The 24847-nt window shown below is 56.3% G+C and overlaps 11 protein-coding genes across 11 annotated transcripts; 6 read left to right on the top strand and 5 right to left on the bottom strand.

The window, feature by feature from the left end:
- Positions 1 to 413: 413 nt before the first annotated feature.
- IE81DRAFT_142618 (hypothetical protein) lies at positions 414 to 1794 on the top strand. Its single transcript, XM_025510371.1, has one exon. The coding sequence runs from the start codon at positions 619 to 621 to the stop codon at positions 1438 to 1440; it is 822 nt and encodes a 273-aa protein (XP_025369269.1). The 5' UTR covers positions 414 to 618; the 3' UTR covers positions 1441 to 1794.
- A 753-nt stretch (positions 1795 to 2547) lies between these two features.
- On the top strand, positions 2548 to 5912 carry IE81DRAFT_142615 (hypothetical protein). The gene has a single exon (XM_025510370.1). The coding sequence runs from the start codon at positions 2929 to 2931 to the stop codon at positions 5839 to 5841; it is 2913 nt and encodes a 970-aa protein (XP_025369268.1). The 5' UTR covers positions 2548 to 2928; the 3' UTR covers positions 5842 to 5912.
- Positions 5913 to 6446: 534 nt separating this feature from the next.
- On the top strand, positions 6447 to 7121 carry IE81DRAFT_142606 (hypothetical protein). Its single transcript, XM_025510369.1, has one exon. It carries the CDS (start codon positions 6658 to 6660, stop codon positions 7048 to 7050), a length of 393 nt encoding a protein of 130 aa, XP_025369267.1. The 5' UTR covers positions 6447 to 6657; the 3' UTR covers positions 7051 to 7121.
- Positions 7122 to 8728: 1607 nt separating this feature from the next.
- On the bottom strand, positions 8729 to 9740 carry IE81DRAFT_142584 (hypothetical protein). Its single transcript, XM_025510368.1, has 2 exons — positions 9311 to 9740; positions 8729 to 9231 (listed from the first exon to the last, which is right to left on the bottom strand). The coding sequence occupies exons 1-2, from the start codon at positions 9563 to 9565 to the stop codon at positions 8764 to 8766; spliced, it is 723 nt and encodes a 240-aa protein (XP_025369266.1). The 5' UTR covers positions 9566 to 9740; the 3' UTR covers positions 8729 to 8763.
- Positions 9741 to 10961: 1221 nt separating this feature from the next.
- On the top strand, positions 10962 to 11501 carry IE81DRAFT_330392 (hypothetical protein; the record flags this gene model as incomplete). Its single annotated transcript, XM_025515187.1, has 2 exons — positions 10962 to 11069; positions 11136 to 11501. The coding sequence occupies 2 exons, from the start codon at positions 10962 to 10964 to the stop codon at positions 11499 to 11501; spliced, it is 474 nt and encodes a 157-aa protein (XP_025369265.1).
- Positions 11502 to 12616: 1115 nt separating this feature from the next.
- Positions 12617 to 13417, top strand: IE81DRAFT_357499 (hypothetical protein; the record flags this gene model as incomplete). The annotated part of the gene is made up of 2 exons (XM_025516691.1): positions 12617 to 12676; positions 12740 to 13417. 2 exons carry the CDS (start codon positions 12617 to 12619, stop codon positions 13202 to 13204), a joined length of 525 nt encoding a protein of 174 aa, XP_025369264.1. The 3' UTR covers positions 13205 to 13417.
- IE81DRAFT_142528 (hypothetical protein) lies at positions 13379 to 15825 on the bottom strand. The gene is made up of 2 exons (XM_025510367.1): positions 14238 to 15825; positions 13379 to 14168 (listed from the first exon to the last, which is right to left on the bottom strand). Exons 1-2 carry the CDS (start codon positions 15538 to 15540, stop codon positions 13441 to 13443), a joined length of 2031 nt encoding a protein of 676 aa, XP_025369263.1. The 5' UTR covers positions 15541 to 15825; the 3' UTR covers positions 13379 to 13440.
- Positions 15826 to 17338: 1513 nt separating this feature from the next.
- IE81DRAFT_347674 (hypothetical protein) lies at positions 17339 to 18179 on the bottom strand (the record flags this gene model as incomplete). Its single annotated transcript, XM_025516180.1, has 4 exons — positions 17339 to 17375; positions 17492 to 17774; positions 17965 to 18090; positions 18170 to 18179. 4 exons carry the CDS (start codon positions 18177 to 18179, stop codon positions 17339 to 17341), a joined length of 456 nt encoding a protein of 151 aa, XP_025369262.1.
- A 1458-nt stretch (positions 18180 to 19637) lies between these two features.
- IE81DRAFT_142428 (hypothetical protein) lies at positions 19638 to 20318 on the bottom strand. Its single transcript, XM_025510365.1, has one exon. It carries the CDS (start codon positions 20134 to 20136, stop codon positions 19732 to 19734), a length of 405 nt encoding a protein of 134 aa, XP_025369261.1. The 5' UTR covers positions 20137 to 20318; the 3' UTR covers positions 19638 to 19731.
- Positions 19811 to 22756, top strand: IE81DRAFT_142511 (hypothetical protein). The gene is made up of 3 exons (XM_025510366.1): positions 19811 to 20311; positions 20461 to 20481; positions 20569 to 22756. The coding sequence occupies exons 1-3, from the start codon at positions 20228 to 20230 to the stop codon at positions 22291 to 22293; spliced, it is 1830 nt and encodes a 609-aa protein (XP_025369260.1). The 5' UTR covers positions 19811 to 20227; the 3' UTR covers positions 22294 to 22756.
- IE81DRAFT_314039 (nagb/rpia/CoA transferase-like protein) lies at positions 22170 to 24250 on the bottom strand (the record flags this gene model as incomplete). Its single annotated transcript, XM_025512496.1, has 4 exons — positions 22170 to 22684; positions 22761 to 23250; positions 23339 to 23702; positions 23853 to 24250. 4 exons carry the CDS (start codon positions 24248 to 24250, stop codon positions 22470 to 22472), a joined length of 1467 nt encoding a protein of 488 aa, XP_025369259.1. The 3' UTR covers positions 22170 to 22469.
- Positions 24251 to 24847: the final 597 nt, after the last annotated feature.

The raw sequence follows: 24847 nt of genomic DNA, 5'->3' as shown, positions 1-24847 counted from the left end.
CTCGCCTGCATGGCTCATCCGCCGGCCTCTCACACAGCACCGATTCTTCCCAATCACGATCTGGGAGCTCCATGTCGAGGCATGCATGCCGCCGCTCACCGCTCAAGCCGACGCGCTCTTGCTGCGCGCCCTCGCCTCGTCACCCAACCCAGTCGGGCGCCGATTATCAACCCCCGCTCGTTTCATCGAGACCGGCCCCTCTACTTGAGGATACTGACTAGGTACTTTCGCGATGTGTGGTGGGCAGTGGGATAGGCACCTGCCGGCCACGTCGATGCCGATCAACACGGACGGCGTGCAATGACGCCTTCGTCAACGGCGCATCGCCACTCTATCCTCGCTTGAGGTGGCGTCAATGCGTCTTCTAGCAGGGCTCTTGCCGCCTAGATATTTGGGTGCAATTGCAAATGGCGTGGGCGAGGAGAGTCTCCAAGTTGGCCGGAGCTGAATGCGGCTCGAGGCGGACCGCTTCTTGCAGCTTTCACCACATTGCTCTCCAGGTGGCTAGCTCATCCAAGCGACATCGATTGCAAGGCGCACCGAGGATCAGCACACACGAGCATCCTCGAAGTTACTCTTCATTCTCAGGAAGGTACTCCGCAAAGTGGTCTCATCCATATGCTCTCCACGATGTGCCGCTTGGTGCTGTTCCAAGTAGCCATGTGGGCGATGAAAGTCCTAATAACTGCGAACCTTGTCGAGCTTGCTGGGGCGATACCTATGCAGGGTCAACAAGCCCTTTCGGAGCACGACGCAGCCAGCCCAACCGTAGCAGGCTCTTTTGCAATGTCTCGACCGAGCACAACGAGACAAATCGACTCAGCTCCCGCTAGACCAAAGCGCGGCCGACCACGTCTGAATCCAGAGATTCCCAGGGTGCCAACAGGCTCGACACCGAGAGTGCGCTTGTTCAAGCATCATCCCATCATCTCTGGTCCGGTCATCATCTCGGCGCACGATGCTGCATCGAGCGGAAAAGCAGAAGCGACGTCTCTGGTGCGGCAATCTCGTCCGCCGCATCCCAATTCGGGATCCTCAAATCCCGTAGGCAGACCTTTCAAGCCCATACACGGCTTTCCCCTTTCCGAATCGGAGCTGCTCGACGCCCAAGTGATCGACGAGAAGACGCACGTGAAGCAACACCCTCCCAACACTGCATGGCCTGCCACGGTCGGCTACAGCAAAGCTGCTGCTGCAGAATTCGACAAATTGCATCCCGAAGAGAAGCTGCCGGCCATATCGCGCGCAAATGCAGCTTTGCGCAATTGGGCACGAGCGGAGCCGGATGTGGGCCATTATCAGGTGCACGATGTTCAGAAAGATGGGATGGATCTCGTTTGGCAGGTCGAGGGAGAGGCTTTTGATCGAACTGGCAAGAGGCTGAAGAGACACAAGCAGATATCACTTTTCCCTAGCCTCCATGCAGTACCCCACCTGTGACGCTGGAACGTGCGGGGAGGACGCGCGCATCGTGCGCTCGGACCATTGACGGCGAGATCGAGAGAGAAGGAGAGCATATGGGCAAGACGAATGGGGATTGGGACATGAAGCAGTGACACAGGTCGAATTGGCAACACGCGATTCATCATGACATGATTACCGAATCCGTGCATTTACTCTCCTACTGCGCCTTTCACACACTCGCAAAGCGGGAAGATGCCTCTATCTCGAGCCCTCGTCCTCATGACCGGATACGCCCTCCGCAGCGAGAGCCACAGATGGTCGCACGTGACTCTGCATGCAAACACCCTACGCGCGACGCGCGCAACCTCCTTTACATCCACCATCACTATACTCAAGAATGCGATGACTTAGCGTGAGACAGATGGCTGGGTGCACCCCTCATTCCTCTTGTTGCTCAATGGCGCTAGTTATCACAAGGACCTATAGCACAGGCGGATCGTTCTTTGTCATCAAGGCGCTCATTGGTCGGTCGAGGGATCCATTGTTGCGCGAGCTGACGCTTCATTGGCCTGTCCCGCATACTATCGCGTATCGTGCTACCTTGGAATGTCCGCGGACCGCAAGCACCCTCATTGTCTTTGTCGTCTCCACGCAGGCGGAACGCATCCATTCTTAGAAGGGGAGAGCCTAGACTCTCGAGCATCAGCTCCGCGGCAGTGTGAAACAATTTTGCACCAACAAGTGCAAGAAAGATAGCGGGCCAAAGTGCGCCGAGGATAAGTCGACGCAGACATATCCCAATTTCGGAATCATTCAGCGGCGAGTCGCACAAAGCCTTTCGCACAATTAAGCACTCAAAGCAACACTTTTTGCGCTTGTAGAGGGAATATTCTTCGATATGGACCGCGAAGACCGTACAGCCTCAATATCCGGGCGGGGTCGACGGCTAAACATGCGACACATTTGCGTCCGCGGGCTCCGCGCGGAATCTGCGTCTGCTCGCGTGCATGCGACTGATGTCCTTTGTTCGCGGTATTGAGCACCGTGATCATGGAATCAGTGCGCCTCTTACCAATATGGACACCTCTGTAGACTCTGTTTCTCACCACCACGGTCCACAGGCGCAGTCAGACACAACGGACCAGAGGTCATGTCTTTTTTTTTTTAATGTTCTTTGAGGTAGCACATCGCAGCAAGATGGGATAGGCTCGTCTGCACAGGAGTCGAAAACGTTGCATGACCCGGTGCTAGCGAATTTGTCCCAAAGCCTGCGCTATTCGTCTGCTGCACGCTCACGCTTATAAATAGGAGATGTAGAGCCGAATCGAGAGACGGCTCTCTGTCCTCCAGCTCACCCGTTTCCTCTCCCATCACCACTTTTCGCTCTCCTGGTCAAGCGAAGGGCACCTTTTGATTTGCAAGCCAACTGCCCGTGAGTTCGAGGGCATATACACATCATCCACCTCGCCCTGCCCTTGCTGTGCCGACCTTTCTCTACTCTGCAGACAGGGGTCGCTAGCCACGATGCGACTTCTCGTCGTCGTCTCGATCGTGATATGTGCCATCACTCTTCTGCACGCGAGTAGCGGGGTGCGGGCTCATGTGCTTCCTCCATCTACTCTGCATCCCAGGCAGGGCAGGCCCAGGTCGTGCTGTAATGTCGACTACTGTCAGACCTCGCAGCAAAAGGACACCTGCAAGACGGAGTCGCCAGACGATTGTTGCCATGCTTGTAAGGGATCGCCTAGTCAGTGCGGCGAGGAACCTCGAACGCCACCTCCTCGTCGACCTCCTCCTACTCCTCCTCGTCGCCGCGACGAGCTGATCGATAGCTTGCTACCAAGGAAGAAGGACAAATGCTGCAGCATCGATCCCTGCCGTATTCTCCTCGAGGTTCAAACTTGCAGCACGGACTTACCACTGCCTTGCTGCCACGGGTGCAAGGGTTCGCAATTTTGCCCCAAACCTCCACCTCAACGTCGCGACGAGCTGACCGATAGCTTGCTGCCAAGGAGGCCCGAGCCCTGCTGTGACACCGATCCCTGTCATACCGCGGAAGAAATTTTCAGTTGCTCGACCAGGTCGAAGTTACCTTGCTGCGACGGGTGCAGGGGCGACCCGAAACTCTGCGGTAACGCTCCTGCTCGGCCTCGCAACCAACTTGCCGATAGCTTGCTGCCAAGAGCACAGCAGCCCTGCTGTGCTCTTGAATCCTGTCAAAACGAAGTAGAAGCTCTGTCTTGCCTGAGCTCGCAGAAGTTGCCTTGCTGCGACGGCTGCAAGGGCAACTCGCAGCTTTGCGGTAAATCTCCCGCTCAGCCTCGCAACGAGCTTGTGGATAGCTTGCTGCTGCCAAGGCAGCCTCCGCCCCCACCCTACACGAATTGCTGCGAGATCGATCCTTGCCCCGTCTGGCCACTTGATTGCGGAACGGAAGCTCCAACGAATCAGTGCTGCTTTTCGTGCAAGAAGGACCTGAAGAAATGCCCCAAATCGACGCTCTCCACCGAGCGCTCTTTGGAATCTACGAAGGACTCATTACTTGCGGACGTCGGTAGCGGTCTGCTTCCACGCGTTCCAGCCCAAGCCACGTCGGGCATGCTGCTGCCGAGGCAAATCCCTCCACCACCGTACGAGAATTGCTGCGAGATTCCCCCTTGCAATTTTCCTTCGCTCTGTGACAACGATCCATCTCCGGAGGACCAGTGCTGCTATTCATGCCAGAAGGAGTCAAAATGCAAGAAGAAGCCGCCTGGCAAGCGTTCTTTGGACTCGCCGGAATCGCTCGTGCATCGTGAAGTCTTTCTTTCGAGAGCCATGAATCCCGTCACTGGCATGCTTTTTGCAAGAGACGACTTCAATTGTTGCAACTACGACTATTGTGGATTTGATGATAGATGCTCTCAGAACAGTCCCCCAGTTTGTTGCTTCGGATGCAAGGGAACACCACCGTGTCAAGGTGGTAAGTCTCCGGGGCAGGGACGGTTTAAACCAGCCCCTCCGCCTTATCCTCGACGATCTTTGGACTCTGCTGTCGAATCCTTCGACGATCGCATCTTCTCCCGCAGCTCTGCCGGTTCGGCTGAAAAAGACCGCTTGCTTCCGAGGCAGCTAGATTCTTGCTGCCAAACGGCGTCTTGCGCTACGAACAAAGCTATGTGCGGACCAGGCAAAGATGCTCCGTGCTGCACTGGGTGCCAGGGATCGACACTGTGCAATCCAAAGCATGGTCCAGGCAAACGGCAACATGATGAACGATCTCTGGAGTCCACCACGGACAGCTTCAACGACGACACTCATGTTACGCGGAGCGCCCTCGAGTCGGCCGAAACTGACTTGTCCCGAAGAGCGGACTCTTGCTGCGATACCGCGCCTTGCGCGACTCTGAACGAGCAGTCGAGGTGCACATTGCCAGGGCACAAACTGAGCTGCTGCTCTGGTTGCAAGGGATCGCCACGATGCAACGCAGAGCACAGTCCGCGCAAACGGCACCATGACGAACGATCTCTGGAGTCCACTGCAATCACCATCCTCCACAGGTCTACCGTGAAGAGCCAAGCTCAAACAGCTAGCGAAATCTTGCTCGCTAGGGACATCATGAAGACCTCCACGCTGGTCGCACGACAATTGGCACCCTGTTGCTTGCTCGCCCGCTGTGATGAAAGCATTCAGCCTCAATGCAGCTTAAAGGAGCGCCCGGCATGCTGCGACTCATGCCGCGGAGATCCTGACCAGTGCGGAAGGGCTCTCCGACAGTCAGACGCGAAAAGACGCTCAAGCGAGGGCGATCAGCATGACGACGTCGACGAGCGATCTGAAAGCAGCGATTTCCACTTGCTCTCCAGGGCGTCATCGGAGCCTGACGCGCTCGTCAGAGTACCGAAGACGACACCTCATTGCTGCAACGTCGACAGGTGTTCGCCTGGCTACTTGCAGCGTTGTGGAGATCCAGACGCTCCTGACTGTTGCGACTCGTGTAAAGGAGACAAAAGATGTCACAGAGGAGCAAACGCGTTGAAGCGCTCCTTGGAGCTACCGGAAGCTGTGGAGCTTGGCGCTAGAGCCATCAGCGGGGCTTCCACGAGCGACAATACGAAGAGGGATGCAGCTGTGGCCGACGTTCATCAACGCTCTACCATCACCGCTCGAGAGAACGCTGCGGCGAGTCTGTTGCCCAGAAAGGAGAATCCCTGCTGCACTGTGGACACTTGCGGTCCCGGCGACCAAACCAAGTGCGGAACGCAAGGGCAACCCCCTTGCTGCGATGGATGTCGAGGAGACACAAGCCGGTGCGGCAGTGCCGGATATTCCTGGGGGTTGCTGCCTCCACCCAACGAGAAGTCAGAGGAACCGGAACCTACTGAAAAGAGATCCTTCTCTCCTCTTGAAGCGCAGGGTCATTCGCTTGTGTTGCCAAATCGATCCTTGCCCGGTTGAGGTCTCGTGCTCCGGCTCTGATTGCTGCCTTAGCTGCAAAAGACAGACGACGTGCGCTGGCGCGTAAGTTCATGTGGGCCTTCACCAATAGTTCCGCTCGACAAAGAGATGGCGCATCAGAATGCCAGACTCGAGCTTGAGCCACGAACGAGGTGCGAACGAATGCGAACAGAATTATAAATCTAGAAGAAAAAAAAATCCCAGAATCACAGGATGCTCGACTTACTCGTATTTCAATTGAAAAGGCCTACATGAGCTCCAGCTAACGAAATCGAATCACAATCTGTGAAGGTTCGAATCGTGTGTCTCGAAAGCACTGTGAGCTGGGTGGGGGAGCAAGCTGCTCATCATGAGCACCATCGTTCATGCTCCGCGAAGCTGTGCTCTACCGCCTCGTACATAGAACTCGTGACGAAGCACCTCGGATCGAGCCACAAGACGCAGCATTTGCCGCTTTCCTGTGCCTCGAGAGGCAGTCTTGCAAGTCAAGCAGGATGATGCGTTGGGACTATTCGAGGCGTGCATGGGTCTGTGGAGTTCTTCGCAGGTCAGCATTGATGAGGGACGATCTGCGCATATTTCCAATCAAAGTGAGCGCCTCTCACCTTCTTTGCACCTCGGTGCACATCACCGTCCATTGAAGCGTTGCGCAAAGATGTACTCCGATCAAGAAATCCTTTCGTTTGATGCGCTTAGCTCCCGAGAAATGTGAATTTCCACGTCGGTGTAGGTCCCCAAAAGAATTTGCTCTGCTTTGTTGCGTGACAGCGCACCCCCCTTTTCAGCCCACAGAATCGCTGCTATCCGCTCAGCTATATGAAGAGGTACCTCGACGCACACATTGCCAAAGCAATGTGTCTACCACTTTCCTTGCTTCTCACTCATTTGCTAATCCGTGAAAGTGCGAATGTCCTCGTACCGCGATGTGCAAGGTTACACTTTGACGCATTGCGTCTCGGTTTCCTTGCTGATTGTCCAGGTGCACACCTTGGCTGCTGTCTTGACACGTCGCACTCACAAGCCTCTCACACACGCAGCAGCACCTCGAAAGTTTATAAAAAGCGCCATCTTTGCGCATCACCCGATCGCGCATTCCTCCTCATCCTCATCCATCGCTTCGACACGATCCTCGCACCTCGTTCTCCACACTTTCAAGGTGAGCGGCGCAGCGAGCCAAGCAGGCCACCAACGCGCGCAACCCTGAGCTGACACTCCATAACATTCTCGATCCTCACCTAGTTGAAATGCGCTCTGTCCTTCGGGCTTTCGTGGTCGTGTGCGCTGTCGCGACACTCCAAATCGGCGCAGTCCCATCGGTCGGCGACGCAGCTGGTCGCTCCTTCGACGTAGGTCACGGTCCGGTGGAAAAAGAGAGAGAGAGAGAGAGAGTCGTTATCTGACATGAGCCTGCTCGATCCAGTCGTCGAGCTTGGGTATGCTGGAAAGGCGCGTGCCAGGCCCTCCTCAATGCTGCACCTTTCCAGTGTGTGGAGCAAAGGCACAGGCTCTTTGTGGCCAACCCGGCGAGGACCTTTGCTGTAAACGATGCGCCGACGGACCCCAGTGTCATGCGGTGAGCTGCATCCACGCGGTGAAAGAGGGTCTACGACTGAGATGCTTTCTCCTTCCTTGCTTGCTTGCTTGCTTGCTTGCTTGCTCTAGTCGTCGAGGCTGAGTACGCGCCAAAAGCGACCCCCTCCCGATTGCTGCACCTTTCCAGTGTGTGGAGTAAAGGAAGGGACTCTCTGTGGCCAGCCAGGCGAGAGCATTTGCTGCAAACGATGCGCCGGCGAACCACAATGTCAAGGGGATGCGTAGGCAGGCGCCCACACGCAGTGGAGGGGGGGATTGCTTTCCATGGCCAAAGTGGAACAAAGGTGCCTTGCAGTGCGAGCGCATGCACTCGTATAGCAAGGCCCAGTCTCAACCCTCCCACTCCGGGGCCCTACGTGTCTTCCGAATATCGCCGGCATCAGTTTGTGAAGGATGTCCAAACACGAATGGTCGACGAGGAGCGTTGTACAATGAAGCGATTCAAGCATGAACTCGTCTTGTCGAATTGAGCGTCCTTTCCGTTGGCACTGGTGTGCGGCTCGACCAAATTCTCTCGCCCAAGGGTCTGCAAGACTTGGCAGCGACGACGAGAGCTTCTTGCTGCATCTACACACGCAAGAGGAATGTCCTGCCGCCTGATGGGTCATTGGCTCGCCGTCATCCGGACCCCCTTCCCTCCCTTTTTCTTGCTTTTGACTATTGTGACATTCCGAGCAGTGGCAGTGACAGCTGTCGCATCTGTTTAGCGCCCCGCCTTCCGGACTGCTGAACTCCTGTTCGGAGAGTGCGCCGAAGATGCAAGATCACCTGCACTCAGACTGAACTGACAGAGCTGGATGCGGCCACGAGACGATGTCAAATGGATGGCAGTCATCCTTGCGCGCCCTGCCGACTTCGAGCGGATGGCGGCGTAATGGTCAAGAGTCAAGAAGTCGCGCTCGCAATGCAATGTGGAGGCGCGTCTCCCATCAAGCGCTTGCCGGCGCGAAGTCTCGTGTGCTCTCTACTCTGACTCATGCAATCCGTACTCGCTGTGCCCAGCAACTCAAGACTTGAACAGCCCTCACTCACGACTGGGACTTGTTCAAACCCCACCTCTCAAACTTTTCATCACATGCAAGTCACACACACAGCACATCCAAAGCGCTACGACTGAAGAGCCGAACAACTCGATTCGATACCTGCACGACTTGATCTCATTTGAGACAGGCCTGCCGATGATGCACGGGCGCGGTCGTTCCCTCTCGTACGTGATGATGCACTTCAGCAAGCAAGTCCCTGCTGGCATCCACCTCTGAAAGCGTCGTCACCATACCACCAATCCTATCCTGCCTTTTTGTCGCCATCTGTACCGCAGTTGCGCCTCTCTCACCACGGCCAATGATGAAGCCCATTCAGATTGGGCAAGATTAGCTTGCGAACCGAGTGGGCCATGCTCTCCATCTCATCATTCCAGACGACGCCCCTGACGAAAAAGCGGGGCGCGCTTTGACGATCACGGTGGATGCCCTCTAGACGAAAGTGCTGAGCACTATGATCCTGCAAGAATGCATGTCGGATGGCGCTGTGCAGGGCCGCTCTATGAGCCTCCCTAGCATCCTCGGGAACGCCATTTAGGGCCGTGTTGATTGCATCCGCGTGGGTGATCCTCAGGTCGCGGGTCGCCAGCACCACAGCACCAGCAGCAGCAGACCTGGCGACTATTGAGTCACGTCGTACCTGGCGAACCTTCGTCTCGTGCCCACGCAAGCGGATTTTGGGAAGGTAACGACTGCGTTCACGTCTTGGCAGCTTCAGATGGACGCGATGGTACTCTGGGCCTCCAGGAGCTCTCGCCTGCGGATCGGCGTGTTGGAAGCGGAGGCGAAGAGGGATTGTGAGTGCTACTCCTCGTGCAGGGCGCCCTGCTCCTCACCTTTCTGGTGTGTGTCCTAGCAGACGCAAGGTATACAGCAACAGCCAAGAGGCAGGTGAAGTGCAGTGCAACGCTATGGCAAAAGACGCGCATAGTGGCGATGCGGCTTTTGCGAAGCGGGGTGCAAAGCTTTGGCAGTGGAGTTGAATCAGAAAATGGTCGTTGATGATCTGCACTGGCCAGCAGTGCGGTCCGTCTCGAGGAGAAGTGGTGTGATGGAAGCTCAGAGGGAGCAGGGAGGGACTTGTCGGGCATCTATCGACATTCCAACAACACATCAGCTGCAGGCGCGAAGACGAGTGGGTACCTTCAGCTGGGTTGCACATTCTTGCCGCTGACCCACGTGTGGCACGCTGTCCAACACTGTGACTGAGTGATTGCTTGAAGGTACGGGGACGGGGACATACATGGCGAGCGCCGCAATTGAGTGGCCAGGCGAGGCGCCGAAGTGATTTGTCTGGGTGGCGTGGCATGCCTGGCGCCGCTTCGCTGCCAACGCGCTCGGCTGACGTTGTCGGCGTGATCCACGACCACCACCTGGCGTGCGTTCGAATTCCTTGCATTCCCGGCCAAACAAAGCTCCACTGGCCAACGTGCAGCAGGCCATGGCCGCAGAGGTCGGCTCTGTCTCAGCCTCGCACCAATTTGCACAAAACACGCGCCTCGTGCGGCAAAGCGAAACACGTTGGCGCCGATCGGCCATGGGCGATGTCTCAGAACCGAGCACGCAGCACATGTCGTCAACAGCAAGAGCGAGGAGTATTGGAGGGCTGCCTCGCCCGGCCTCGAACAAGGAGCATGCTGTGGAGTGTAATTCAAAGCTGAAGACGTTTGCTCGCGGCCAACTCAGTGTAGGGTGCGCTCACGGTCCGAGACTCGCAAATCAGCACCTGACAGGTGACGCGAAAACACCATGGACGACTAGTACACGCCGCTGCGGAAGCTCGCCTTCGAGAGGATCGCTGCACGCTAGAGCATCGAGGCGAATCAGACATGTACGCTCACCAATTGACTCGCGCCAGCTAGCACCTGATAGGTGACGCGAAAAAACACCATACACGGTCGCATCACATGACATCGACGCTCATTGCCGAAGAAGCTGCTGCTGATATGCAACCTCGCATCAAGACTGAAAAATGACGGACTATCATGAATGGCCACGCGTTCTACACGACGAGGATCAAGTACACCACAATCAGTCATCGCTGGGCACCTGACGCAATGGTGTTGTTGTCATTAGCGTTTGAAGGCGCTTGCATGCAGGGCACAGCCAGGTCGCGTTCTCGGATGAGAGCCACGAAGGTTGCTACCTGTCCAGAATCGTGGCACGTCACAACTCCGCTGTGTTGTTGCACCCTCTGGTCGTAGGGTGCGTTTCGTCCAGCGAAGCTTTGACCTTTGAGGCTCCTTTTGTCGGCGCTGCTGCTCTATCGAATCACCCAAGGTGACCTGTCTCGAAGGGGAGCAGGGAGCGCGCGTGCGAGACCGTCGTCTTACCACACTCGACTTCCTACAGCATACAAATAAGAGGCCCGTGGATCAGAAAGACGCCCTCTTGCCTCCCATCATCAACTGCAAGTATTCACAGCGCAGCTGCGTCGCGAATAACAGCAACGACGAACACGACACTCACATTACAAGTCGAACAAAAATGATCGCTGGCGGAATCTTTGCTCAGCTTGCCGTCGTCCTCTGGACTACGTCATTCTGCCTGGCTCATCCTGTGGGCACGTTGCCAGCTTGGTCGAAGTCGCAGGGCGTGAGTCTTTTGGTGGTGCCTCATATCCTTCCACCTGCGCACTCAAGTGGATCTCTCTTTGCGCAGCTCGTCCATTCCCGAGGCTTGGAACAGAAGGACAGCGTTCGCGCCACTCTCAATGCGCGCGCAGATAATGGAGAGCCAAGTCAGCCAGTGGCTAAGCCGAGAGGAAGCCCAGCTCAAGTGACCTGGCATGCGCCAACGCTTGAAGGGATCACCAACCCGGATGCGCGCGAGGTCATAAACAACAAAGTCAGAAAGTGGAGTGCAGAAAGAACCCGCATCAGCGGCGTTCACATCAAGAGTATCGAGCCTACTGGAGGTAGCAGTGGTCACTTTTACGAGGCTTTGGTGGATGTGTACGATTTGAACTGGAACAACCTTGGAAATCACGCCATTCGTTTCAAGACGTCGGTTCCTCTGCACTTGTAAACTCATTCACCAAAGGTACACAGTGCGGAAGAGGCAAGGCTTGGCTTAGGAGGGGCGAGAGGGTCGCGAGGCAATCATCGCGCGTTGATGCTTGTCCTAGCTGGGCTGTATACAGTCAAAGTTCATGCTTCACCGAATGCGATCCGTAATTCAGTCCCACCATGGAGGGCTTTCTCCCGAACAAGTTGACCTTTTTGCAGGCAACGGGCTCGGAAGCGGAAGTGTGTCAAGCATGGTCAATCGAAAGAAAGAGTTGCAACGTTGCTGGACCTCGTGCATCGGCCACCAGTACGTGCTCGATCGCGTTCGATCGACTGGCAGGTCTGGGCAAATAGTCCCGCATCGTTGTCTTGGAACTTCGACGTTCCAACACGCAGCCCTCTGTGTCAAGGGCGGATGACGATGATATGAACATGCAGCTTGTTGGCCTTTGAGCCAATGTGTGGGCAGGTCTTCCCATTCTTCTCTCACTTGAAACACCATGCGCCTCTAGTTGGAAAGTCTGCTTGCCACAATGTGCCATGCTCAAGCTGCAGCGTCAGTCTGATACTGGCAGAGCGCGCAGGGGTTGTGGGCACCGTCACGTTCTTGATGAATCATGGGAGAGCCCAGAAACGACGCCTATTCAAGGTGGGTCGTGCGACTCCGGGAAAGGTTGGACACTATTTCGTTATTTTCATCACTTGACAATGAGACTTGTGAGTCACGACTGCGATGGTCCTCCAAACTGGACCTCTTGAGTCATCTCAGCTACCCCACTAGCCAAAGCGCAGTCTTCATTGGCTCGTTGTGAGATGACCGAAAGGTCCTCTCACTGTTTCAAACGCGTGGCAAAATGTGGCAAATGTTGCAACAGTGCGTCCGCTTGCCAAACGCAACGCAGCGTGAGACACGACAGCCAGTCTCAAAACTTGAAGAGCACATGCTGGCTTGCTTTCTTTGGCGGTAGCAAACATCAAGAGCTTCAAAAGCAAGTCTTCGCCAGCCGCACATTAGTCAGCAGCAAGTTTTATCGAGCCTCTGCAGCAACAAAATTACCCATTGACCGACCTGCCCACTGGCCCCTCTACATCATGCGTTGCTCCTTTCCCAAAGCGTCACACAAGCTGATCGTGATGACCCTACTTACGATTGTCACGCTGGCATTGGCAGCTCCACTGCCGTCGGATGACTTGGTGAGCAAGCAGAGCGTAACATTATCTCCGTCCCTCGCCCAACCTAGCTTTGTTCTCTTGCAGGTCAGCAAGGCCATCCACCGGAGCACTTGCGGTGACGTGCCTGGGCAGAAGACGCCTCTGGGCACTGTGGGTATCATAAACTGCCCGAATGGATGCAGACGCAGCCTGCAAGACGTCGTCACCGTTCACCAGCTCGAGAGCAGAGCGGATGACGAGAGCGCAAGCACCAGCGGCGCAGCTGAGAATAGCGAACCTCTTCACCAACCAGCGAATCCTCCTGCAGAAGTGACGTGGCACCCTCCAACTTTGCAGGGCATTACCAACGTCCACGCTCAAAAGGACATCACCGAGGCGGTCGCTGATTTCGCCGCAGCCGAGCCCGAAATTGCTGCGATGCACATCACGCACGTAGAGCCGGACGAGAATAACAAGTACAAAGTCACTGCAAAGGTGCTCGATACTAATCGATTGGTAGACAACATTCGCGCGGTGCTGTCCGTAGCATCGACCCACCCGTTGATCTGAACCGTCGCTGCTGCTCACTCGTGCTCCCACGCACACGCCCACGTTCACACCATTCTCTTGATCCTTGTAAAGTGTTTACTACACGCAGAGTCTCAGAACGCAGTACTACATAACATCGAGAAAGGGGCAAGTGATCGGAGAATTACGTGACGTGTCGATTCTGACGAGTGCGCGGTATTGAAGGAGCTGGTCGTACCTTTAAAGCGGGACGCGGAAGGAGAGCAACGAACGGAGCTCTAGCGCGAGATGACTGCAGCGTCGTCATCACAATTGCTACATCCCCAAGGCATGCCCCAAATCCACCTTTTGAGCCTTACCTGACCATCTTGCGGCACTTCGCGCTTGCGCAGTGATCTTTTGCGTTTACCCCAGCCCGAACCATCATCTGCGGGGAGTCCAAAGGGCGTGTGCGGATGTGGTTTGATCCATTGTGCGTATTTGACCCCGGGCCAAGGCGCCAGGAGATCGATTTCGGGCTTGATGTTAGCCGATTCGTCCGAATCGTCGAGATCATCGTCGCGCTCGCGCGCTTCTTCAACAACCTTGTGACCAAGGCCAGGAGCTGATTCAGAGTCGCGACTCTTGATGGGCTTCGTTCCTGCCCATGTGAACCAGCCCCACTTCGGACCCTTGAGCCGGTTTGAAGCGTTGATGGGCTGTCCTGCTTGCGACTGGTGAGCATCCTCGACCGTAGAGTCGGACCTCATCCCAAGGAGAGAGGAGACTGCAGCATCAGCCTCTTGATTCATCGAGCGCTCGCCCCAAGGAGTGCCGAGAGGATAAGGAAAGCGTGGCTCGCCGTCCAGCTCTCGAGGCGTGATGTGCGCGCTGCGCGGACGCGAACGCCTCCCACGAGTGTTGGCCCAACCGTTGATGGGCACGGCTAATTCCTTCGCACGCTTGTCTAGGTCTAGAGCGGGTGACGGAGCTCGAGTTGTAGCTTGGTTGTCCTTGACATCTTGCGCTGTAGATAAGCGCTCACCGAGTCAGCCTTGCGCTCGACCGATGCGTTGCACCACGGCTTGTCACTCACCACTCCTTGCCGTCTGAATCGTGGAACGGCCCACATCTGCACCATCTTCTGGTAACACCCAACGCTTCGCGTCTTGTGTCGAGCTCACGTCTTGGCGTCCCCACGTCTGACCCTTGTCTCCTTTCTTTGCGTTGCCAATCACCAGAGGCCATCCGGGGTCGCGTCCTTCCAGCGCTCCGCCTTGTCCGTAAATCGGGATCGCAAAGTCAGGCTGCGCGGCCCCCAGCTCTGTTTCCTCGGTCGCAGTATTGCGCCCGTAGATGGTTGCAGCGAAAGCTGGCTGGGCAAAGCCAAGTTCTGCCTCTTCATCCGAAAAGTCCGCCCGCCTGCCATTCAGGTTTTTCTCACGCGTCGTGGTGCTTTCTGGGAATGACGATCGCTTGAACAGTCCACGTTTGCCCCAGTTCTGTCCAAAGAGTCCCCATCCTTTGGCCGCTTCCTGAAGAGCTTCCTTGAAGTCGGGAAGCTCCGATCTCGAGCTGTGGACGCGCAGTCCGCTCTGCGTGACACCGAGGTCGATACTGCGATGCTCATTGACTTGGGATCCTGAAATTTCGGCTACCTCTGCACGCTTCTTGTCCGAAGTCCCTCCGACCTGCCTGCGGGTAATGGTGCCGCTAGGAAGGCTCTCGAGGACAGCAGCCTCTGCAGCTCTTGGTCGGATGGTCTCTGACGTGCCCGAGCGGTTCTCGAGAATGTTCTCCTTCAAGGCGCGTGGGCGTCTTCCACGTGGGCCATACCACGAATGTCCACCATCGGATCCTTGAGGCCAGATAGGATAGCTGATCTTGATTGGTCTCCACAGAGGCTCCTCGGTCGAAGACTTCCCGATGATATGGTCCGCTGCGAGAACTCCTTCTGGCGCGTCGTGCAAAGACGAGCGCTTTGCGATAGGATCGCCCCAAAAGCCCCAATCGATCCATTTGTAAGAAACTTTGCCTTGCTCGTTGATGTCAAATTGGAAAGCGGGTAGAGCGGAACCCTCTGCTACGCAACCTGGGCACTCGATGGCAAGATCGTTGAATGCATCGACTCTTTTTTGCTTTTGAATGCTGAGTTCATCACTCAGGTCTTGCACGTTTGCACGCTTGCGATGCTCCCACGGCGGTTGAAAGCTGGTAAGTGCAGGCAGGCCCCAGAGCGCATTGCGCAAGGTCGAGCCGGCATCCGTGCCGTCTCTAAGAGCGACCGGTTCGTGTCGAGGGGAGACGACCTGACGTGGCCCGATAGCGACTGAATCGACGGGAATTGCGCTAGCTGAGAGCACAAAGCAAAGCAGCAAGATGAGAAACGACGAGCGCATGGCGAGGTCTAGTGATGGGGGTGATGATAGGTTTGTGCCTGATGCTTGACAGTGAGCAGCTGCTTTGCGCAGATAGCGAAGAGCGTCGCAGATCAGGCAGAGAGAGGCATTGCCCACCTAGGGCTGGTGAGGTAGCGAAGATGAGGAAAAAGATGAAGGGAGGAGAAGAAGAAGATGATCGAGCGTGGCTTTTATGCGTTTGGCGTTCGTCAGTCCGTAACAGCTGCGCATGCGTGTCCCTGCCATTCGCCAGACCCGGAGGCGCTTGTGCGGCCTACATGATGATGGTACCTGCTCGCCGAGCGAGACCGCCGTAAGCTTCAAGCCAGTATTCGATGGACAGTGCAGGGATGACTTGGGCCAGGAGACGGTGCGCGGCGGTAGTGCAGTAGAGGCAGTAGCCTCTTCCCCACCTGCTGCGGGACTCAGCCTTGCCGCTGGTGGGTGCGTGCCAAGGCGTGAACCATGCACGCGCAGCCCATCGGGGCTGACGAGTAGCGGTGCACGCATCAACGACGCAGAATGTGAATCAGGGCGGGCAAAAGATGCTGCTCCAACGCTGCTGCTGCTGTCAGCAACTCCTTAATCGCATTCGGTGATGGATTGCCGTGCCATGCTCAATCGAGCATATAGCGGAGATTGGTGGTGGGTGTTGGTGAGGAAAGATTTCCGAGCTCGGGCGTGGCTGCGCAGACGTGAGCTGCAGCAGCTTGCCAAGTTGCTCTATTTGAACAGGCCGTCTTGCGTATTCCATCCGAGTCGATCGAGTCTGAGTGTCGCCGCTCGATCGCTCATGAATCACGAATGCCCGTGGTGCGCCCATGCGTGATCGGGGCTGGTCGACCGTGTAAGCTGCGCCGAGCACTGCATGGACTCGGCGGACAGTCGAGGCGTGCATGCACGAGCAAAGCGCCACCACACACCGCATCAAGCCGCAGCAGCTGGTATTGAAGAGTCTTCGATCGCTGTAGGTGTTGTGTTGCGCGTTCCCCCGGTGATTTGACTCGCCTTGTCGCGTACCCACAGCTTCAGCCACTCTTGCTCCCCGAGTCTGCATGCCACCTTTGTGGTCATGACTCGACTCGCGACTCTCGACCAATCCGACGCACGCAAAGGCTGATGATTGCTAGCACAGACATCACACAGCCATGCATGAGCTGAGCCACAGCATGCGTGGTTGGTGATTGGTGACTTGCTGACGCTTGATTCGTGATTTGCGGGCGAACCCGTTCATGGTGCCCATCAGGCGTCGCGAGCCTGATGGGAGATCTCGAAGCGCCATCCTCTACGTGCTTCGTCCTCAGGCGACGGTGCGCACATCACTCTACACGAAAAGTCTGGTCAAGGCTTCTACTCACCTGGATCTGTACCAGCTCCTGCTGAACTATCACGCCTTGAGGATGAGAAGCTGCCGTACAGGCGGTCGCTGTCATTGATGACCCAGACGCCTGCATGTCGTGTCCTTCATCTGGCTGTGATCTTCAAGAGGTTTTGCAGCGGGGCATGGGCAATATCCACTGCTTCAACATAGTCGCTACGGCGACCCGGGGTCAAGATGCGACAAGACATTGCAGAGAAAGGTCTAGAAATCTCCTGGTTTCCAGGCCGTTGTGCGCTTCTGAGGAGTCAGTAGGAAGGGTGTTCACCTACAGCGCAGAACCAAATCGCGAGTGGTACATCCCAGGGCAACGGCTGATGCCGGCTAGGCTGAAGCTCATCACATTATCAGCGCGTCGATGTCGCGTGTCAGAGCATATGCCGTGCAAGCTGAGCGTTGGTAGACATTATCAAGAGTATTCTACTTCTTTTTGGGTCCTCCAAGAGGAGAGCCGATGCTAAAGACAAGGGGGGGGAGGCGGTTTGGACATCGTGTCAGCAACGATGCCTCAGCGCCTGCACGAAAGTGTCCCACTCGACCTGCAAACGCATCAACACGTCGCTCGCGACTCACTCTTTGCCTCTCAACTTGATGCCCAGAGCTCTCTCCAGCTTGCCCAAAATGACCTGATTGGGAATAGCTTTGCCGCTCTCATACTCTGCAACGACCTGAGGCTTCTCATTGATCTTCGTTCCCAGCTCCTTTTGAGTCAAGCTCTTGTCTTGCCTGGCTTGAGCGATGGCCTTGCCCACGCTTGGGGCGACCTTGGAGGGTGGCGCAACTTCATTCTCTCGGTCAAGCTTGGCCAAGTGACCATGCTCTGGCCCTGCATGACCCTTGTTGTGACCCGCAGCAGCTGCGAAAAAAAAAAAAGAATGCAAGCGGCATACACGGGTAAGATGTCGATGCAGGGCGGTAGATGCACTCGAAGCACGCCCCTCTATCATGGCGCCTCGCTCGCTCGCTCGCTCGCTGGCTGACACTGAAATGTCGCGCAAAGCTCGCACTTGCATCTTTCCACACCCATCAAGTCTAGCGCGACTCACTCTTTCGGTCATTCTCAGTGATGGCACCCACAGCCTTTGCGCGCTCGTAAGCTGTAGGTCCTTGACTTCCGCCTCCGCCTCCAGACTGACCCCCACGGGTCTTGTAGCCGATGACAGTAGTACCTTCTGCAAGAATGGTGAGCAGCAAAGCGTCAGATCAGTGTGCAAGCAATCGCAGAGGAAAAGGAGGTGCACCATCACTCACCGTCCGCCATGTTGATGTGTTTTGAAAGGCGAGTGAAGCGGACTAGCTTGCTTAACGTGGCTGCCCAAGCGTGCTTTGAAGTTGTCGTAGCGAGGCACGAACGTGTGATTGGGTGCGATGATGAACAGCGATCGTGAACGCGATGGTGATGGTGGATTGCTAATGAGCAAGAGCATCCATTCACCATTCGTGATTCGTAATCGTCGACACTCGTGACTCGCGACTCGGTGACTCGCCATCTTGCATGCTCCTGCTCACGACGAGTAAGACCTCCACCATTCGTGATTCGATCGAACACGATTCAGACCAGATCAGAGTCCAAGTTCCAGCACGCGCGCTTGCTGCACCGCATCTCGTCATCGTTCCACGCACTTCGGCGTCCGCGCCTCACGACCCCCGGCCGCGTGATGCGGCGGGGGGCGCAGTGGCGGGTCTGCGTCAGCCCACAGTCGTGAGTGCATCATCGCCCGCGCTTCGATCACGCGAGCATCCGCGCAATGCAGGAGCTTCTCGTGCGAGCAGAGCTGGTCATTCTCGATTCACGTGACTTCGGCGCTCGCTTGGAACAGAATGCGCGAGCAATCAATCTTGAATCCTTTTTCAAAGTTATTTATTGCTCAAAGGGTGGCGCATAGTTGCAAGTCGAGAAGTTTGGAATTCACGATTCGTGATCAGATGAACCCATTTTGAAGTGAATTTCGATTGGATGCGACTCTGACTCTTGATCTGCGCGATCGAGTTCGAGTCACAGGGAAGTTGGAGCTTTGGAGGAAAAGAGGATCTACGACTTGATCGAACATTCAGATTGGTGATTCACGATTGTGATTCACATTCAGATTCATTCAGATTCGCATTTGTCATTCGTCCGTTCTGCCACTGAGGATCAGGTACGCTCTCAAAGAAGTGCAAGCTACACATTGCACACCGTGCCGCTGGTCCGCAAGCTGTCAACGCTATTTGACCGAATACGATCATCTTCGGCACGGTGACTGTGAGCGGCAGGACATTGGACTCCTTGATGACGGGCGCGCTCGCGACTGGTAATGGCGGCAAGGACTCGCGACGCATCACGTCTGCCGTGCCAAATTTGATCCAATTGACCTTCCGGCCCAATTCTCCCGCCTTACCCGTGCGAATCGATTTCCGAATCGAACGCATACCCAACGGGAAACCTTTGTCATCCCGTACAGGTCCAAGCGTGGGCGCCGAGAGACACGATCCACAACATCCGCGGTGGAGGCGTGTGGCTATATCCGTATACGATGGCAGAGTTTGACCATCAAGCCGGCAAGGTCTTCGCGTGGCTGAACGGCAGGCGTGCCACAGGATCCGATAGCGCAAGAATGCTCGAGGGCTAATGTGTGCACCGGGATTCGTGCCGCCTCAGCAAGCTGCTCGGCATGCGATCGCAACGACGATGACCGTGGGCTGTGATTGTGAGTGGGAATGTGAATAGTCGGCATGCACTATTCGCCACTCACATCTCTCTCTCTCGCGACAGCTACTTGATCCCTCCTTCTCAGAGCACAAGTGCCTCCATTGTAAAGCAGCCTCGAAGTCGGCTACAACGGCGTCCGAACATCTTCCAAGCGATCAATAATCGAGTCTCGTCCCTGCCACTTCCTCCACTCTGAGTTGGTGCCAATGTGCATCAGCTTGATCAAAACACAGCGCGGGGGTTCAAGCCAGGAAGAGGAGCAGGTCATGCCCACGTTCATGCCAAAGTACAATGATCGCGAATGATCAAGATAAAAGCGCCACGCTCTTCGCGTACGTGCTCGAGAGGTAGCGCACGGCAGACAACACTTTGCCATGACATCATCTGTGGCCCTTGTTGGGCGCAGTCCAGCAGGTACTCGCAGGTAGAGTGTCACAGCTAGGCCGGTACAGCACATGACCTTTGCGTACTTTGTCGAGAAGAAGGATGCAATGCGGCATCGCACCTGCTTTGCTTGCTCACCACTCATCGGTAATGACGGCGCCCACCCCGTCGGGCGGCTGGCCTAGCGCTGAGGATTCCGTCACGAAAACTTGCATATCGCCACTCATAGAACCCCAATGATCCCGTTCGCGACCACTCCCTCTTGTCCTATAAACGTGCTCGTACGCGACAAGCATACTTCCGTACCGCCAAAGTCTTCAGTGCGTCACCTCGCCATCATGATGTGTACGCGAAAGCGTGACAGGCCCTTTACTCTGATTACTTGGCCAGCCAGCAAAGCAAGATGCGCGTCGCTCGAATTTTTCTCTTGCTGACCAACTCAGGCGTTGCACTCGCATTGGTCCGCCAGGTGGCTATCCTCGACGCAGCGGTGAGTAGTGCAAGCTCCTCTAGCTGCGCACAGACCAGAAATGATGAGGAGCTTCATTTGCGCGCCCCCACGGAAACCTGCACATAGCCAACAGGTTCCCTCCTCTTTCGTCGTGCCGACGATCTCCAAGCCTCTGCGCACTCTGCGGATGCTGAAGGAGCAGAAGACAATTCTCGCTCCTCTTCGACTGGCCATGCGCAGCTTTCCGGCAGTGGTGCATCCAACTCTATACCACCCGACGTCCCTCGACAGCCTGCTGGTGCGGCGACCCATGGCCTCACGGCAGCAGCCGCTCACGAAGCAGCAAAGGCTGCTGCGAAACCCCGTGGGAGACCGCGCACTCGCGAACCGCAATACTACGTAGGGCCCATTGAAGCCTTTGAGATCCACTACGGTACCTCGGCTTTGAGAACCTTAGAGTCCATCACAAGCCAAGAGCAGCAGTCCTTGGTACTCGAGACCATCAACGGCGCTATGCGCCACTGGCAAAAATCCTTCCGTCACGTTCAAACTTACTTTGTGGATCAGCTCGCACCTGTCAACAACAGACCCGAAGTATGGGAAGTTGGAGGCGAGGCCAAAAGCTTTCGAGGATATCGTCTCAAGAGTCTGAAAAGGATCTTCATCGAACCCAAATTCGCTGAACACGGTCTTGCACACATCCTCTTCCCGTCCCCGCGTCAAAGCAGTCAAGGTGGAGCAGTTCGAGTCGGTCCGTCTCGAGCATCCGCAGCAGAAGCAGAGCCGAAGAAGGTCATGGGCATAGGTTATGGCAAGCACGTGACAGCGATCATCAACAGCCTGCCTCCATCCTTGATGCTATATCCGATCGAGGACATGAACAGCGCTTTGCGCGAGTGGGGCAAGCAACACCCACAGGTGCATCATTTGCAGGTCGAGAGCATGGAGAAGATGAAGGATGATGGAGGCGCGTGGATCATCAAAGGTCGTGCCTTCAACGACAAGATGAAGAGCTTGCCCTCTTTCAAGAGCATTATGGTACGACCTGATTTTAGATTGGGCTTGGAGATGCCAATCGTTCGGCATCAATCCGGCCTTCAGCGCCATCACAGCCATACGCGTTCAGACCGCTCCCAGCAAGACCGCGACCCGCACGCATCTGGCTCCCATGATCAGATGCTGCACCATCCTACACCGTCAATCATGGGCCAAAGCTCTTTGTCAAAATTGCCCTACCTGGATCATCCCCAAGCATCGCAGCCGTTGAGCCATGCTCTGCACCGCCCGATGCCATGGCCTGCCGGCCACGCATCTGCATCGAATCCGGCGCACCTCTTGCTTGCGCAGCACTATGGGCATGCCCAAAACGATCCACCTGTCCAGCTTGGCAGCGCACCGCTTCCAGCCCAAGCAGACCACAGGCACCTTTGGTCGGAAGAGTCGCTCCATGCTTACCACCACGCATCCAGCGCAGAGGCTCAACCTGCCATGTACGCGGCCTTTGACAAGCCTAGCTCTGTAGTGCATGGTACAGAAGGACACAAAACCCTCGCGGCGCATCGGCCCCTGATGGATGATAGTGCAGCTCAGCATGCTTCCGGCCCGTCGGTGCGGTACGTCACTTCGCCTCGTCAGCTCTTTTCGCACAATGAGCGCATCTTTGCCCCGCACCGAGATGGCGGTATTGCAGCTCCCAGCACAGTGCATGGCGCGCTGCAAAGCATCGACCACCCTGCTCCGCTCGAGACCGACGCACGGAACGTCGCGCTGCCCGACCACGCTGTGCAATCTCCCTCGTCGTACGCATCGAGGCTCAGACACCTCACAATGCCACCTGCGCCGCACTGGTAGAAACGCCGCTTGGTGAAAGGTGTACCTCATCGACGCGTCGCGTGTGCGGCCGTGCTCAGCATCTCGCGACGTATGTAGACAGCTGTCTGCGTTGAGCATTACCCGGGCGTCCCAAAGCTGGCTTCTCGAAAGACCCTCGTGTCAGATGCGCACCCATTCACCGATTTGTAAAGCTCTCAATTCCAAGGTGTGCTTTTGTAATCCCGCAAAATGACCCCTACGCTCTCGGGTCCGTTGAGTCCCACTTCGCTAGCCACTGCTGTAATGTACCTGGCAGGCGTGAGGTCGTAAAGCAGGCTCTTGACGCCCAAGTTCGGTGCTTGCAGATCCGTCGGCCGTAATTGAGGGTTGGCAGCGGCGCTGTCGAAGCTGAGCAAGTTCAGAGGATCGCCTGTCGAGCGCGTGGGTTGATCGCGATCAGCACGTAGGAAGCCGTCATCGCAGTCCCGCTGACCGACCCCACTCACCCGCTTCGTTGCCCACTAGCGCGTCCAATTGCACCCTCTCGCTAAATTTGAAAGTCTCGCAAGCGACAATGCTAGGCACGCCCTTGGCACGTGCAATCAGAGCCACGCTGGCCGTTCCTGCTCTAGCGTACAGACTGCCATCGGCCAGTAGACTAGCGGTGCCGAGGATTGCCAGACTCGCATCCCCAATAACACCAGGCAAGCTGTTGAGCAGCGCATACTCGCACTCAATGCCAGCCTCGAGCAACCTGGCCAGTGTTCTCCTGCCTTCGTACAGTGGACCCGAGTCCACCACGATGACTCTGAAGCTTTTGCCACGCGATGAAGCAGAGATGAGCGACGCTTCCACCACGCTGGATCTGCCATACGTCAGCACGACTTCTCCCGCTGCCCGCAGCTTTTGAAAGATGACGTTTTGAATGACGGTGGATGCCAAAATGATCCTGTCTCGAATAAAGTGGTCTATGCGAGAGATGATGTGCTCCTTGGCCTGCAACACGAGTCGCATCAAGACGTTCGACGTCAGCCTCGGCGCGCACCTCGCACGTGGCACGTAATACGCCTACACGCTCACTCACCTGCTCTTGTGCCAGGCTGGGATCGAGCAGGCTGACCTCGTACTTGAGATAGCGGATAGCGTGAGCCACACCCTGCCCCAAAGGTCTGGCATGGACCAGCGCATTGATTTGCGGTGCCAATTTGCCGATCAGGTCTCTGCTGAGCACCGCCCCTTTTGGCGTCCTGTAATCCCTGACCACATCCTTGAATGCGCCCAGCACGCCAATGGTACGCGCAGATGCGCCCATCAAGTTGAAGGTGGAGATGAGAAAAGAGAGTCGGATGATGCTGGGATGCAATTGAGCGTGCGTACTGCCAATCTTTGAAGCGAAGAAAGCGTCGTGGGAGCGCGGATGCCGATCCACCACGTTGCTGAACAAGCGGCTCGGCTCTTCGTACACGCCGTCCCTCCTCTCTCGCGAGGAATCCTCCGAGGACGCTATTGGGGCGCCTGGTGGGGCTTGATGAGCAGCAGCAGCAGAGGATGACGATGATGCGGCGTGGGAGTTTGTTGGAGTGTTGGTTGGCAGCGACGCATCTGGGTGCGAAACTGGCGCGCTGCTGGTTGTTTTGCTGCGCCCGCTCGAGCTTCCACCAGGAGCAGCAGCAGCAGCAGCAGCAGCAGCAGCAGCAGCAGCGGCAGCAGCAGCGTGGCCACCCTTGACAGTCTGGCTCGCAGTCGCATTGACACTTGCGTTTGCACCCTTTTCCCCTTTCTTGCTGCTACCGCTGCTGATGCTGGCCCCACCTCCCCCACCACCATCAGCACCTGCCCCACCAGCAGCAGCACCAGCAGCAGCAGCAGCACCAGCCGCGGCGCTCTTCTTGGCGAATTTGGCTTCCTTTGCTAACCTCTTGGCTTCCTTTGCAGCTTCCCTGTCCAACGCTTTGGTCGCCGCATCCTTGACTTCTGCCTCGCCTGGTTGGGACATGGCGTCGTGCGGCGCTTGGATGTCTTGGATGCGTGTGAGGTTGCGGTGTCGATGTTGCTTGTGAAGAGCAAACAAACAGGGTGCCGCTTGCCCCCTCCCTCCTTAGCTGCCCTCCACCAAGCGATCTATGACTCACACTCGTGAACTCACAACTCAAGGCTCGTTCGTGCCTTTTCGACTCATCTCATCAGACTCGCGCGCGCGAGAGAAGATCACGTGATTCGAGTGCCCTGCATCACGCTTCCACCACTCAAGACTCAAGACTCGTTCAAGACTCACACTCACGACTCTTGACTTGGGTTCATAGACGTGCGCGTACGATTGGGACGTGTCGGACGCATGTGGAGTTGAAGTCGGGCAAAGTTTCGCAGCGCCCGCGATCATGGATGGGGGTCGTGCACAAGGCTTTCCATGTTCAGGTCCACATCCCACTCGTCACAAAGACGGCCATCGCGGCAATCTTCGGAGAGGCCATGTCTTCAGGCGTCCAGAGTGTACTGTCAAGCGAAAGCGCGAGACGCAGGCAGCAGTGACATTTAGAGAAAGCGACCGTCAAGATAAGAGTACATCGCACGCAGTGGAGACGTGTAGGTTCCC

The sequence above is a fragment of the Ceraceosorus guamensis genome (assembly GCF_003144195.1).
Source record: "Ceraceosorus guamensis strain MCA 4658 unplaced genomic scaffold IE81scaffold_33, whole genome shotgun sequence".
Lineage (NCBI taxonomy): Eukaryota > Fungi > Basidiomycota > Exobasidiomycetes > Ceraceosorales > Ceraceosoraceae > Ceraceosorus > Ceraceosorus guamensis.
This window is presented reverse-complemented; position numbering and strand designations above follow the sequence as displayed.